At 45.9% G+C, this 14,529-nt stretch overlaps 1 protein-coding gene across 1 annotated transcript in view; it reads left to right on the top strand.

The window, feature by feature from the left end:
- The window catches only part of LOC144691328 (uncharacterized), a 101,244-nt gene extending 90,142 nt beyond the window's left edge, over positions 1 to 11,102 (top strand). Inside the window, exons 8-9 of the mRNA XM_078559334.1 lie at positions 10,114 to 10,224; positions 10,976 to 11,102. Of these exons, the coding sequence (XP_078415460.1) occupies positions 10,114 to 10,224; positions 10,976 to 11,102 (238 nt within the window). The remainder of the gene's footprint in view (positions 1 to 10,113; positions 10,225 to 10,975) is intronic.
- Positions 11,103 to 14,529: the final 3,427 nt, after the last annotated feature.

The following is a 14,529-nucleotide window of genomic DNA, read 5'->3' as shown; positions in this document are numbered from 1 at the left end:
ACAAATATACATACACACAGTCCCCATAAGCTGCTTCAGTATCCCACAGTAATATTAGGAAATAAAATGGTCTTTCCTTTACACTCACCATGCTGTAGCTGCTAATTCCTCTGCTACCTTCAGTCAGACGTCCTTGTTCTATCTGCCTGGCCTTCTCCTGATGCTCTCTGGAAAAGAATGATAGGCCATAATGCCACCACCTCCAGAATTGAATTAATAATACTTGGTGTGTGTGTTTGTGCATATCCATATATGTAAGAAGTATACAACTACAAGTTTAATGATTTTTTTGGTATAATTATTGAATATCAAGGTAGAATGTGTGATTATTATCAATTGTTTGCACATTCAATATATTGTATTTGAACCTGAAAGTGAAACATAGGGCAGAATTTTGCCTTTGGTGGGCGGGCTCGGCAGGGGCGCGTGGGGGTGGACGGAAAGCTGACCACTGCCCGCGATCAGCACGGCACCACGATTTCACGCTGCCAGGCCAATTAAGGCCCGCTCAGCATGAAAGGCGGCTGGGGAAGCTGCAAGAAGGGGCGGGGGCATGATGTCCACCGAGTCCAAAGGTGACCTAGCAGCCGATTCAAAAGCGGTACAGGCAGCCCCTGGAAGGCTGCCACGGGAGGATGCTGAAGTCTCAATGGATTCCAGTGTGGTTGGACGCGACAGGCGGGAGGGCAGGTTGTCAGGGCCATCAGCCCCACATTTCTCCGATAAGTGCCTCGCTGTTCTCCTGGAGGCTGCCAGGAGGGAAACCCTTGTCCCCAGAGATGGGAGGAAGAGGCCCCCGCACCTCACCAAAAAGGCCTGGGAGGAGGTGGCATCCAGGGCGAGCAGCCACGATGTGATGAGGCGCACATGGGTGCAGTGCTGGAAGCGCTTCAACGATTTGCTGCGATCAGGAAGGGTGAGTACCGTGTTGGCATGGGTTAGTGCGCAAAACAGTTAAGGCGTGGCCACTCCCCTATGGACCTGAGGGGTGTTAGAGTGTGAGTGGCAACTGTCAATGACACCAGAGCTGGCCAAGAGGGTGAGCCCTGGCTGCGTGGACTGAGTGCCTTGCGGCTCAAGGGCCACAAATTGGCTGAGTCCTGCCAGGTGTTCCTCAGCTGGGGTTGGCCAGGCCAAAATGGAGATGCAGTTACAGAGCGGACTAATCAATGTTCCTCTATCCTTTCAGGAGAAGACATCCCATAACAACATTGAGAGGTCACGGACTGGCGGGGGACCCCCACTCCTCACCCCGACGTGCTTTGAGCAGGAGGCACTGGAGCTTGAGAGGCGGATGCACATTAGTCAAGTGGCCGCGGTGAGATTGGGGTGCCAGACAAAGGTAAGAGTGCAGTGCACTGAGGTGGGAATGTCGGCTATTGCAATCATCGTAGTGTTGTCTCTATTATTGATGTGAGCCTCAAAACTGGAGTCTCCATTGATAATCGAAAGACAAAGGCACCATGATACAGACACCTGTTGTTGCACTAGGGTGCTTGGCATGCACAGTGACAGTGTCATGACTTAAACTAATGAAATGTCCTTCTTCTCCCTAGGCTCACCAGCAGGCGCTCACAATGAGGACCCTGAAGGCCCACCCCAACTCTGGAAGACCACCATTCTCAGCATGCACCTGCGTCACATCCTCTCTGTCAAGCAGGCACCAGCACAGATACCAGCACTTCAGTGGGCATAAGATTGCCGTCTAGTATCTCGGTGCACATTGGTAGAGCGCTTCACACTTGCTTGAGGTGCAGGTGAAGGCAGACAGTGCCTAGGGCGCCGGCAGTCAGAGGACTGCTGGGGACCAGGAGAATGCTCAATCAACGGCTGATGATAGGCCTTCGGAGTCGTCCATAAGGCAGCAGATGCTGGAAGTCCAGCGGGGTGTGCAGGAGGATCTGGTGGAGATACATGAGGGAATGCGCCCCATTGTGTCCATTTGGGAGGAGTCCCTGTGGAGCATGACCATTGCGTTGATCCTCATGGCCAAGCGCAATGCCTCCTCCATGGAGAGACTGGCGACTCTCATGGAGAGGTGACTTCAGGGACTGAATCCTGGAGATGCACTCGGACCTGCAAGCCCACACACCGGCAATGACCTCAGGTGGCCAGTGTCAGTATGGGAGATGGAATGGGCACCCAGTATCTCAGCTAGGTGCCCATCCATCAATAGTGAGCAGGGAGGTCCAAAGCGACCTGACGTTGGTGCAGCAGCTGCCTGCCGTCTCTGCGGGATCCTCTCAGGGCGCTCTGGTTGACGGCAGCAACTCCTCCGCCCCTCTGCCAGTGACTGTAGCATCTGATGAGGCTGCGATGACTGGGGAGATGCCAGCCCTGGCACTGGCTGCTCCCTCGCTGGCGGGGCCAGCACAGGCTCCACAGGCCAAAGGACGACCGCCAAGGTCATCGAGGCCAAAAAGACAGCAGAGTGAGCGAGCTGTCTCCAATGCTGGTGCCAGCGAGGGGGGAGCACCTAGACATAGCACCTGTAAATGTTGATGGAAAGCACCTTAAGCACAAGACGGCTTTATCACAGGTGATATTTTGTTTCCCTATTTTGCTTCAACTTTTTTAATGATGTAATTAAGAACACTGGTTAATGTTTATTTCAGCTATGCACAATTAAATGAGATTTTACTTTGTGCTATTGGACTCTGTATGCTTCATTTGTTCTGTAGGTGCAGGATAGGCCATTATGTAATGATGGACGTGTGTCTCCTGAAACTTTATTGCACAGGCACAGGGTGTATGTTGGTGGCCAAGGAAATGGTCTTCTCTGGGATTGAGAATGGAGACTGCAGCCCTGGCATGTGGTGGTTCTTATTTGGTAGGCTAGCTGAAGGAGCATTGGATCAAAGCGTTCCGGGTATCCCTGCCTCCCTGGAGGTTACCCAGGCCAGCGTCCATGCCCTCAGTGTTCTCCTCTCCATGCTCGTCCTCGGACTCGCTACTGGATTCATCATCCATTGCCTGTGCAGCTGCATCAACACCCCCTTCCTCCAGTGGGTCGCCCCTTTCCAGTGCCTGATTGTGGAGAACGCAGCATGGAACCACAATCAGTGACACCCGCTCTGGGGGATATTGTAGTGCTCCCCCTGAACGGTCCAGGCATTGAAAGCGCATCTTCAGAAGACCTATGGTTCTCTCTAACACCACCCTTGTGGAGGCATGACTCTTGTTGTACTGCTGCTCGGCCTCTGTTCTTGGGTGGCTGATAGGTGTCATGAGGCATCTTATCAGGGGATAGCCCTTGTCACCGAGCAGCCATCCATCCAGTCAGGCTGGAGCACGGAAGATCCTCGGGACCTGGGAGTATCTCAGGACGTAAGCGCCATGGGAGCTGCCAGGGTACCTTGCACAGACTTGCAGAACCTGTGTTCACACACTATCTGCCCGTACATGGAGTGGAATCCCTTCCTATTGACAAAGGCACCGGGCTCACCTGCTGGCACCTTGATGGCAACATATGTGCAGTCGATGGCACCCTGGGCACGGGAAAACATAGTAATCGCTGCAAAGCCTCTGCCTCGCTCGGCCTGGCTGGCCTCGTCCATATGGAAATGAATGAAAGTCAATGCATGCCTGAACAGAGCTTCTGTCGCCAGTTTGAGGCAACTATGGACAGCTGATTGGGAGACTCCACACAGATCCCCCACTGACCCCTGGAAAAAGCCGGAGGGCCACTGTGGCCTTTGGAGCCACTGGCATGGGGTGTCCACCCACACAGTCAGAGCTGATCTCAGGCCTGATCCTCTGACAAATGGAGGTCACTGTCTCCCTTGAGAGGTGGATCCTCCTTCAGTATTGCACCTCAGGCATATTGAGGTAGCTGCATAACCGACCATAAGCCCTGCAGCAGGATAGTGCCATCTTCTGTTGGCCCTTTCGCCTTGGACTGCCAGCTGGCCCTGCCACCCGTGTGCCTGCGGTCACTCCTCTGGAAGCTGCATTGGGACACCTGACATCCTCTCCCTTCTGCCCCTCTCTTCCTCCCTAGAGGAGGTGCCACCCAAGGAGACCACATCCCCATTACCCGGGTTATGGAAGGCTGTCTGATACCTGGAATACCTGGATACCGCATGGTCTGAATCCTCCGGGGGCCTGAAAGACAACAATGAGTCCTGAAACGAAGCCTAGAAATGCTCAGAATGCAGCTCTGAAGCGAGATGAAGCTGTCCAGTTCACAAAATCAACCAGCAGCACGCGATCTCCAAAACTCCTCACAACTCATATTGGCAATGCTGCTGACCCTTCTCATCCCGCTCATGGTTGAGCTTTTGCAAATTGTGGCCTACCCGTTTTGCCTGTGTGACGGCCGAAAATTCGCACAGGCCACATAAATTCAGAGACAATTGGTGTTTCATGGGCCTTAGCTGGCCTCTTAATTAATGGCAGGTACACCTCCGTCTCCCTCGGGCGTCTGCCTAGCGAAATATCGCAAGAGTACGCGTTGAAGTTGGCACACTTGGCTGACATCGACGTGTGTCATTTCTTGCTCGAGTGGGCCATGTGCACGCCCACCCGCCAAGTCAAAAATTTTGCCCATATAGGATTATTTTGGTGAAAGCATGAAAATCACACAGGCGCTAAATGGTTGCAGTACTTATAAGAAGCACCTACTTCAATGTCTGGCTTTAGCTCGCAATTTTGGAACTGATTGATGATAACCATGATTTAAACATGCCTGGAGATCCTACAACAGGCACCTTCAGGTTTAGCATTCAGCCACTGTTTGGAACGCATTTTGTGCATTGTGGAGCCTTGTGTGTGTGTGCATGCGTGCGTGCGTGCGTACAACACCCATATACTCACTTCCACAATGCTAATTATTTGTTTCCAGTGCTACCTACATATGCTAATGAATAATAGGAATAAAATTAGCATTTCTCATTATTCAGCAGATTTTGTATATTTTAAAACCAGAAAGTGTTTTTCAAAAATGGATTTGCATCAAATCACTCATAGCCACATGCTAGTACCACTACTCTCACATTTAATAAGGGAATGTTCTTTTCATCATCATTGTATCTATTCAGTTCTTGTTCAACCTCTGAAGAGCATGTTAATTACAATACACAGATGAGAACAATTAAAGAGCCCAAGAGCTTTCTGTCCAATCTCATTTTCCATTCCTCAATTGCAGTGCCTTTGAATTTAAAATTGAACTTTCAAAGTCGTCATGGCAACTGTTCCCTTTCTGTCCTCCATAGAATAAGCAGCTGATTAGTGTCTCTCAGCAATGTTAGCCTTAATCTCTGATTTTGTGAAGAACACTTAGGGCCAGATGTTTGCTACTGAGGTGGGTAGCTCAAGTCAGGAAAGTTCCCGACTCAGCAGACTCGCCTTATGACCTGGTTGCATCCAATTTTTGCTTTGGGGAGATTGGGGCAGGATGGAGTCAGGCCTGTCGACCCTGGAAACAGATTGCAGGTGGCCATGGGGACGGGTGACTGCTGAGGTGGACTGTTAAGAAGGCCTGCCTGGGTTCTCTGGGACTTTATCCCAGTTATTTTAGAAGCTGTTAGATTCTCCAGCCTTCACTCCTGATACCCCCTCACCCCCTGCCCACTCCCTATGCCTCACCACGTCAATACATACACCCCACGCCCCCTCCATGCCAACTCTAGCCCCCGCCCACCACCATGCTCCTTCCATACCAACTCATGCCTCCTATAGTCCTATGCCCTCTCCATAGCCACTCACCCAGCACCCATTATAGGCAGAGCTCAGGAGCTCGTGGAGATGAAAAAAACAGCTTTAACCATCTAATAGAGCTCTCACTCATACGCACCTGATACTGAAAAAAACGTATCCATGAAACCCATTCAAGGATTTTAAGTCCCTTTAAGTATGAATACTTCTTTTATAAAACAAATTAACTTCTATTTAATAACCACAACAAAAGCAGCTAACCCTTTAATAGCACTCACCCCCACCCCCGCTGCTGAGATAAGTGCTTTTGTAACTTTTGAAACTCCACAAGGATTCAGAATGACCTCAGCTGTAACAACAGCCCTTGAGAAATGTCAACAAAGAATTCTATTGAAACTTCCGGAACAGATGGTAATTGTTTTCTAACCTACACCGGGTGGCCTGGTGTAATCAAAGTAGTCCTGCAGGGGGTGTTTTCTTTTATACTCTAATCGATGGACACAGTCTGTTTCTCATGTCCAAAAGACTAAGGATTTAAATAACTTCAGATCATGACACTTAGACCCTATCTGCCCTTCAAGTGCTTTTTTTGTCTACTCCATCAATTCATGAATTCTGCACTGTGGGTTAAGGCCCTTAGAACCATGAAAATGGTGTCAGTTTGAACTCAGCACTAATTTCAAATGGCCCTGCTGAGTTGGGGTTTCCTGCCTGTGTGATTCACACCCGCCACCTTCAACTTGCCTGCAAAACGGGACCTGTCAGAAACAGGAGTGGAATTTCCAGGTCCCACTTGCCATTTCCCGACTCCACTAAATCTGGACCATAATCTCTCATTATGAAAAGCATGCAAGTCTTTCATTGAATTATGAGCTTTTTCTTTGGTTTAGTGACTGAAATTGTGGAAGAAAACGGGCGATATTTTCCGTGCCCATTGGTGGCGGGTGTGTTTGAGTGGACAATATGGCGAAAAGGCCAGAAATAGGTTTCACAACAGTTTGCAACTGTCCACTCTGCCCATCAATGGCGGGCCGCGCTTCCCGCTATCGGACATCAGGAACTTCATTGTAATACATCTGCATATTATTATAAGCCCTGCTCGCCAGAATCATCCACCCACACTGGATCATCTGAGCATGTTGGAGTGATTGCATGCCGATGTGTTTCATAACTGTACATCAGTGACATGCACCTGGTGAAATGCACTTCACTCGGGACTTCGAGGTTTGTTTGCCTACCTTGCTTCTGGCAGCACACGCAGTCATCAGCGCTAGGCTTCGCAGAAAGCACCATATCACTTTTAGGAGGGTTCACAGACAGGTCTCTGCTTAACAGACCAGCCATAAGGCGGGGGTGGCTTTTCAACAGCTGCAGGGCTAAGGCTTGTTTGGGGAAAGGAGAAAAGTGACCTCAGGCAAGGGAAGAGGCTGCAGGGTGAGGGCTGTGCTGGGGGAAGAGGCTATCCCAGGGTGTGTGTGGCAGCCTCCATGGTGTCCAAAAGGCACTTGAGGGATGCATCACTTAACTGGGGGGCTGCAATTTTCCGTGCAGCAGCCCTGGGCTGGAAGCACTGAGAACTGTGTGTGCGGCTGCGCTTTAAATGTGGCACCCAGCTTGATGAAGCACCGAGGTGATGGCATGGCAGGCAAATGAGAGCCTGCCTGCCATTGAAATGGCTCGTTTCCTGGGAATACAGGATTAATGAGGCAGAATTTGGACGATACAGTGTGAAAGGCCACTGTTGTGGCCGATGGGTAAAATGTCCTTTTGCCGTCCGCTATCGCACTTAGTGCAAACCTGGGACGATTCCGCCCAATAATCCTAATGTAGGAGCAATCATTGCTAAATTATCTTATTTCAATCTCAGCATACCTTAATGGAGTGATTGGTTTAGTAGAACGTGAATCGCCTTATTATATATGCTACCAAACACTATGGGGAGGATTTTTCCCTCATCGGGTGGACTCAGCGAGAGCCGGCGGGGGCAGTCAGAAAGCTGACCGCCACTCGCGTTCGGGGCCGGACCACAATTTCACACTGGTGGGCCAATTAAGGCCTGCCCAGCATGTGTCGCATTCAGCAGCACTCAGCAGGAGCTGAATGGAGGCAAGAGGACGAGAGCGCAAGCTTGCACATGCGCATAGGTGCACGCTGGAAAAGCTCCTTGAGGCACAGAGCTGCCTCAGGGAGCTGAAGAGTTTAAAACATTAAAATAAAAATTTTTTAAATGTTATGAAACATGTCCTCCCATGTGACTCTCACATGAGCAGGGACATGTTATAAATGAAGTGTTAAAATTTTTGTTTTATTTTTATTTGCTGTTAGAAATCTCATCCCGCCCACGGATGAGGTTTCCTAAAAAATGCAAAGGCCATTAGCCTTTTTGTCTGCCACCAACCATAAGGTTGGACGGGCAGCGAAAAATTTATTTAAATTATAACTTTAATGGCCTTAATAGGTCTTTTAATTGTTGGCAGGCACACTGCCGACTGAAATATCGCATGAGTGTGCAATGACATCGGGACACTCGCCTGACGTCATCGCGCGTCACTTTACACCTGGTCAGGTCGGGTGTGCGCCTGACCCAAGATCTAAAAATTCTGGCCCGTGTAACTTATATAAAAATTTATCATTATCACCCAGAATTTCCTGGAGCAGTGCATCTCACAAATGCCCTGTTAGTTAGACTTGCTCCTGCACTCTTCAGCTCAAAATACTCATCTACAAAGCTGCTGGAAATGTGAATTGATAACAGTGTGGCAGGGGAAACAGAGCATCCAGGACAAAAACAAAATTACCTGGAAAAACTCAGCAGGTCTGTCAGCATCGGCGGAGAAGAAAAGAATTGACGTTTCGACCTTTATAAACAATGGGACAGATGGTGGATCTTGTTAACCAATGCAATTAAATGATTGGGAAATAAGCAGGAACGACTGAGAAGGAGAGTGAATTAGAATAGGTGAATTCAATGTCAAATCAGGTACAGAAAGAGAAAGAAAGAACAGGAAGAATAATTTGGTTAAGAAGGGAAGCAAAGAGACAGAAAGGAAAATAAAATAAATTCAATTAATAATTTGATATTTAAAATCTCTAACAAGGAACAAGACCCCAGTCTTTTAATTGCTCAAATTCTAGGCGAGAGAGGTTGATTGACATTCATTAACAATTATCACATGGTTAAAATGTTAATTAGGATGTTCATTGCTGGACTGTATGCCGGTATTGATATGAATATCAGCTAGCAACTGGCAACAGGGAAGAGACACTCTGTAAATTGGGAATAGCCACAAGTTACTTGACAACTTGCGCTGGTCCACCATTAATTTTGCAAAATGGCATCTCATGCTTAACCTCCCCATGATTTTCATGAACTTCCCTGAAATTATGCCAATTGCTGCTACAGTAGAGATTGTAGAGAATGCCATTGAAGTGATTAAACTTCCTTTGTTTGTTTTTATCATGCTGCATAAATTGGATGAAGAGGACTGGTTCATAAAGTTACCACATCTGAGAGTAGACATTCCTGTGAAGTCAATTGACATCAGACTGAAGCTAAATTCTCTTTTGTCCAAATTGGGCTTAAAACAGGCTTAAAATAAAACCTTCCCTCTTCAGGGATTTTTTACCTCCTTTAACTCATTTCTACTTCTTCAGGTGCTGCAGCATTGGGCCTGCTGCAGCACCACTACAATTTCCAAGCCTTGCAGCAGCAGTCTCCTGTTTGCTGGCAGGGATCTCACTGGGAACCCTCTCTGTATCCAGAGTGACCCCCAGCACAGGAAAATCATTGAGGGTTTTGGTGTTGGGAGGATGAGAGGACTTCTTGCCTCATTGCTATTCCACCACGAGAAAGAAAATGTAGTTCTTGAGGTCAAGAAGGTTATTAACACAAATAGAATCATAAAGGTGGACTGCTGCTTTGAACCCATGACAAGATACTACTTATTCTGTGCATTATATGATCAATTGTTTGTTTTGAAATATTGTTTCTTTGCAAATAATAGCTGGAAATTGAGCATTGCAAGGGTGACATAGATGACTGATATAAATTCCTAATTTAGAGACTGTCATACGTGTTATATAATTTTGGCTCCAACATCACACTATCAATACTAGATTCTTTTAGCAGTCTATACACTGCTAATATTTGCAGCCATCAAAATGTTATTAGGTTGACTTTAACCTTTTACTGAAACTCAACCTGACCCACCTAAGGAATTATAACTAATAATTAGTGTATATTATCATCAATAAACCAATTAACTGTATTTTAACCTGGACATAATAAACTGCTTGAGCTTTGCTGCTTTGATTTGTGGTGTAAAATCTTTCAGTTCAGTTCATAGGCACCTATCTCCTCAGCAGCTGCCTGTAGCCCTCTTACTGCACAAGATTAAATGCTAGACAATTGAATAACTGATTGCACTTACATAGTTTTGTCCTTTTTCCATAACCTAGGATTTGTTTACTGGCCATCTACTGCAACCAAAGCCTAGAATGTGTGAAACTCAGTTTCTGCAAAGAAATAACAGAAGACACCATTAAAAAGTTGTGTAAAAACTGCAAACGGTATGTTTGGGGATTTTAATTAAACAGGTTTGCGCAGAATTCATGTTATATTAAGCTGGTATTTAAATATCCTATACAAAGATAAGAGCAGTACAGGACATAAGTGTTCTAATGTACTGTGCTACAGAGGGATAGAATTCAGGTTTGCAGCCATGATTTTTGTGGCTCGTCTCCAATATCATCCACGCCCATAGGGAAAGGTGCTGAGCAGAGGTCAGTAACTTTCCACTGGGACAAATGGAAAATCATCCCGGGCTGCTGTCATGCACTTCCTATTCACCTCATCAAGTCCAATCTTTTGGATTGAAATTGGTAACTGAACTCCAAAAAGGGGAGCAAAATTTACAATCCCTTAACATAAAAATTGAAAAAAATGTAATAATATTTTGTTTCACCTCTCCGTTTTGTTTATTGCTTTAAGGTAAATTACTATAACCTTCCTGCTCAGAAGGAAAACCTCATCAATCTCCTTTGTAATGGAGCTGAAAGTGAAAACAAAGTTTGAAATTGCAAACTTTTTCCTTTGGGGGTCCTTTGGGGGCTGCCACCTAGGCGTGGACACAGGAATTTGTTACATTTGCAAAAACAATAAAGACATTGCACAAAAGTTGTTCAAAGTGTTTTAAAGAATAAAAGGGTTGTCATTCAGTTGACCTCGGCTGCACGAGTCTGTGTTTCATCACTGTAAAACTTCGTTTATACACATGTATTTAATGTTCCATTCTATAATTGCTTTTACATTTGTTTTTAGACTGAAGTTGGTTCACCTGTATGGGTGCCATTCAATCCATGATCTGAAGGCTATTCAAGATGTGAACAAGCAAGTGAAGCTGCACCATGACCTTCCACTTAGTGCTGTCACAAACCGGGGACGTTAAAAACATTGTGATTCCTTTGTCGGATGTCGTGCCTGCAATGCTATATGGTTTGAGACATTCCCTCTGCAACATCCTTTTATAAATGTGGGGCATACATTTATCAGATTGTGACTTAGGAAAACCAACATGAAGCTTCACAAGTACTTTCAGTTTACAATATTATTATGATCACATTTTGAAGAGATACCAATGTTGAAGGATGCCTCTTACAACATAATTGGCTACATTTTGCCCTCAGCGGTGAATGAGTCAGCCATTTATTACACTTTCCCTTGCCCATAGATTTCTTTATGATTATGTACTGGAACTTACTGTAATCATAGAGCCAAAGTGGTGCGGCATCCTCTATAAAGCATCTGAGGCCTGTGTGAACAGGACAAGCAACTTTGTATCTTCCTATCTAATCTGATTTAAGAATCAATAATGAGCAGCACAGAATCTGAACCTGAAAATGTAAATTAGAATAGTGAATTCAAGGTCAAATTAGGTACAGAAAGCAAAATAAAGACAGATTGAATTAAGGGAGAAAATAGACTGAAAAAAAAGTAAAACTGAGGAAATGAGACTTCAGACTTGTAACAGTTTATTATTGTTCAACAATAATAAAGACCATGATGTACAATGAATGGACAAACCATTTATTTCTTTTGAGTTTAGTTCCTATCTCTAAGGGAAGTACAACAACTTCACACCATTCAGTGTATTTGAACAGTGAGTCAGATGGCAAGATACCATTATTTTTTTTTTACTTAAAATTTTCCTTTATTACAAATCATGTCAAATCTTTTACAAGTTCATGCACTCTTGGTAGCCCGAGTGCGCTTCTTCTTGACCACAACTGGTTTCTGACTCTTCAGAATGGCACTGTCTCGACGAAGTGCAGCCATGCGAAGATCCTTTCGGTAGTTGTTCTTACGGATGATGTGTCGCAAACTGTTCATTATACTGCAGCTTTGGAGAAGCAGGGCATCTCGAGCAGCATTGGAGATCAATTAAAGTGTTAGTCCTGTTTGTCAACTTTGTGATTGACATCAGTGGTGTGTAAAACAATCTGCCAATTGATTGAGTTTTTTTTTTGTATTCACGTTTGACATGGACATCAGTGTTTTGAAGGAAGTGTCTATGTGTCTGGCTACACAAGAGTCAGTATGAATTTGACTCTTGCCTCCTTGCATTGCTGCCGGATTCCTGGAGTTTGTTGTTAGCGACCGACCACAAATGCACACTAAATGGAAATCTTTGGAAAATTAGGAGTTCTCACCAGCCATATGCAGCGACATGCACAGCAGCAGCAACAGACGTAGGAGCCCCAGAAGGGTACCATATGGGGAAAAGCAACAGAAATGGGGAGTAGCAGCAAGGAAGGAAGGAGAGCATCGGCATTAATAGAATAGGGTGGAGAGTTGCAGAAATAACTGAGGAGCAGCAAGTGAGAATGGCCTTAGGATAGAAGATGACTGCTAGAATGAACTGAGTGAGGAAAAAGTTTGCAATCATGATTGAGGGTGTTGGAGGGGAGAAAAGCAGCAACTACAACTGGAGGTTGAGTAAAATATACCTTGAACTGGGAAGGGAGAAAGTGAAGCTTCAATGGAATATGGGAGAAAAGTGCCTTGAACCAGGGAAACTGAGAGGAGAACCGTAGTGAAGTGAAGTGAAGAAAGAAGAAGAATGCCAGCATGAATTGGAATGCTGGAAGGGAGACCATATCTCTCTGAAATGGACATGAAGGTTGTACAGTGTGTCGCTGAATTGGGAGAAATTGTAGGAGATAGAGGACCTGATTTTAATTCTGTTCAGGTGGATGGGTTTTGAATGAATGGGAATCTCAATGAGTGGAATTTAATCCAGCCCACTGGAGCGAGAACCTGGATAGGGGTGCGGGTGGGGGCGGGGGTGGGGGGTGTGGGCGGGCCAATATAGAATCGGGCGGAAAACCACTGTTTGGAGACCCAACGCCAGGAATTCTGGGCCAAAATATGTGGACAGTGGGGATGCAACGAGGCGGCGATGTTGCATGGAATTGGTGGGAAGGCAATGGAGTTTGTTAAAATGGTCATTATGCCATATTTGTATAGCTCTGACTGGAATTAAATGTAACCTTCTGAATTAAACGTGCTCTGCATAGGAATCACAGACAGTCAGATCCCTGATCATTCAAAGATGGTGGTATCCAGGACTGGCCTCAGACTCTGGAGGGGATAGTCAGTCATTGTGGAGCTGCCTTCCATTGGAATGGAAACTTTTGCCAGCAGGAAAGAGGAAGCCAACAAACTTGCAAAGATGAGGGCAGCTCAGAGGAGCTGAGAGGTAATTGTTTGACATTCCCTCCAAGGACAGCAACTAGGATTCAGGATTGGCCTGGAATCTTCAGGAATTGAAGATCAATCTCCAGGGCACTGCTGTGTTCAACCCTGGAGAAAAATCATTGGGACATTAAAAAAAGATAATTTTTTAATCATTTTTTTTGAACATTTCTTTTTACCCGATTTAAAAATATTGAAAATGGGAAAAAAGGCTGCCTTCCTATGCCAATTGGAAAGCAAAAAGACTCATTACCCAATTGGATGATGCTTGACTATCAACCAAGCAGCCTTTTCCTTCCCCATTTTTAATATTTTTATATCTGGTAAAGAGAAATGTTTAAAGAAAATGACAAAACAATGTTTTGAACGTCCTGATGATTTTTGTCCAGGATTGCACACAACTATGCCCTGGAGATTGATCTTTAATTCCTGGAGACTCCAGGTCAAACTGAAAACTGCCATCTTTTTGCTGGACCCGGTGGCTGCTACCCTCTGCTGTTATCTCTGTCCAGGCCTTCCTGCCGTGCTTTGGGAACAGCACCTCTTTCCATTCCTGTGTGGCCTAGAGGAGAACCTGCATAGGGCATCGTTGAAGGGGGCAGCCACCCTTTGTCTGCCGTGCGACTAGTGACAATCTCCTGCTCTACCCTGGCACTGAGTGCTGCAGATACAAGAGATGAAGGCTGTTGGTCTGGACAATGATGAATCTATGTTTTGGAGCTGAGGGGTCTATGTCTTGCAGATGAAGGCTGTTGGTCTTTGTTAGAAGGTCGGTCCTTGCAGCTGCAGGCACAATGAAGCAGAAAGCATTGAGACACTGAAGTCAAGTCTATCTGCCATTTAAAAATTGCGCAGCATCTGTGCTCCCACCATCTGATGCCAGGATCAGCGCCTTCCTACCCGCCCCTGACATTTTATTCACTGGGTCCTGTGCTTCTGCCCTGTTAATTGGCTGACTACCACATGATCACATTCAACCAGTTGTTTCTGCCCCAAATGACAATGCTGCCCACATCTGGGTCAACCAACAAGACCAGTGCTGCTGACATTAAATTCTGCCAACATAGGACATATTTAGTGTGACAAAGAAAAATAGGAAATTTGTTAGTGCATCGGTAAAT

Source organism: Cetorhinus maximus, chromosome 2 (genome assembly GCF_964194155.1).
Source record: "Cetorhinus maximus chromosome 2, sCetMax3.hap1.1, whole genome shotgun sequence".
In the NCBI taxonomy this organism is placed as follows: domain Eukaryota; kingdom Metazoa; phylum Chordata; class Chondrichthyes; order Lamniformes; family Cetorhinidae; genus Cetorhinus; species Cetorhinus maximus.
This window is presented reverse-complemented; position numbering and strand designations above follow the sequence as displayed.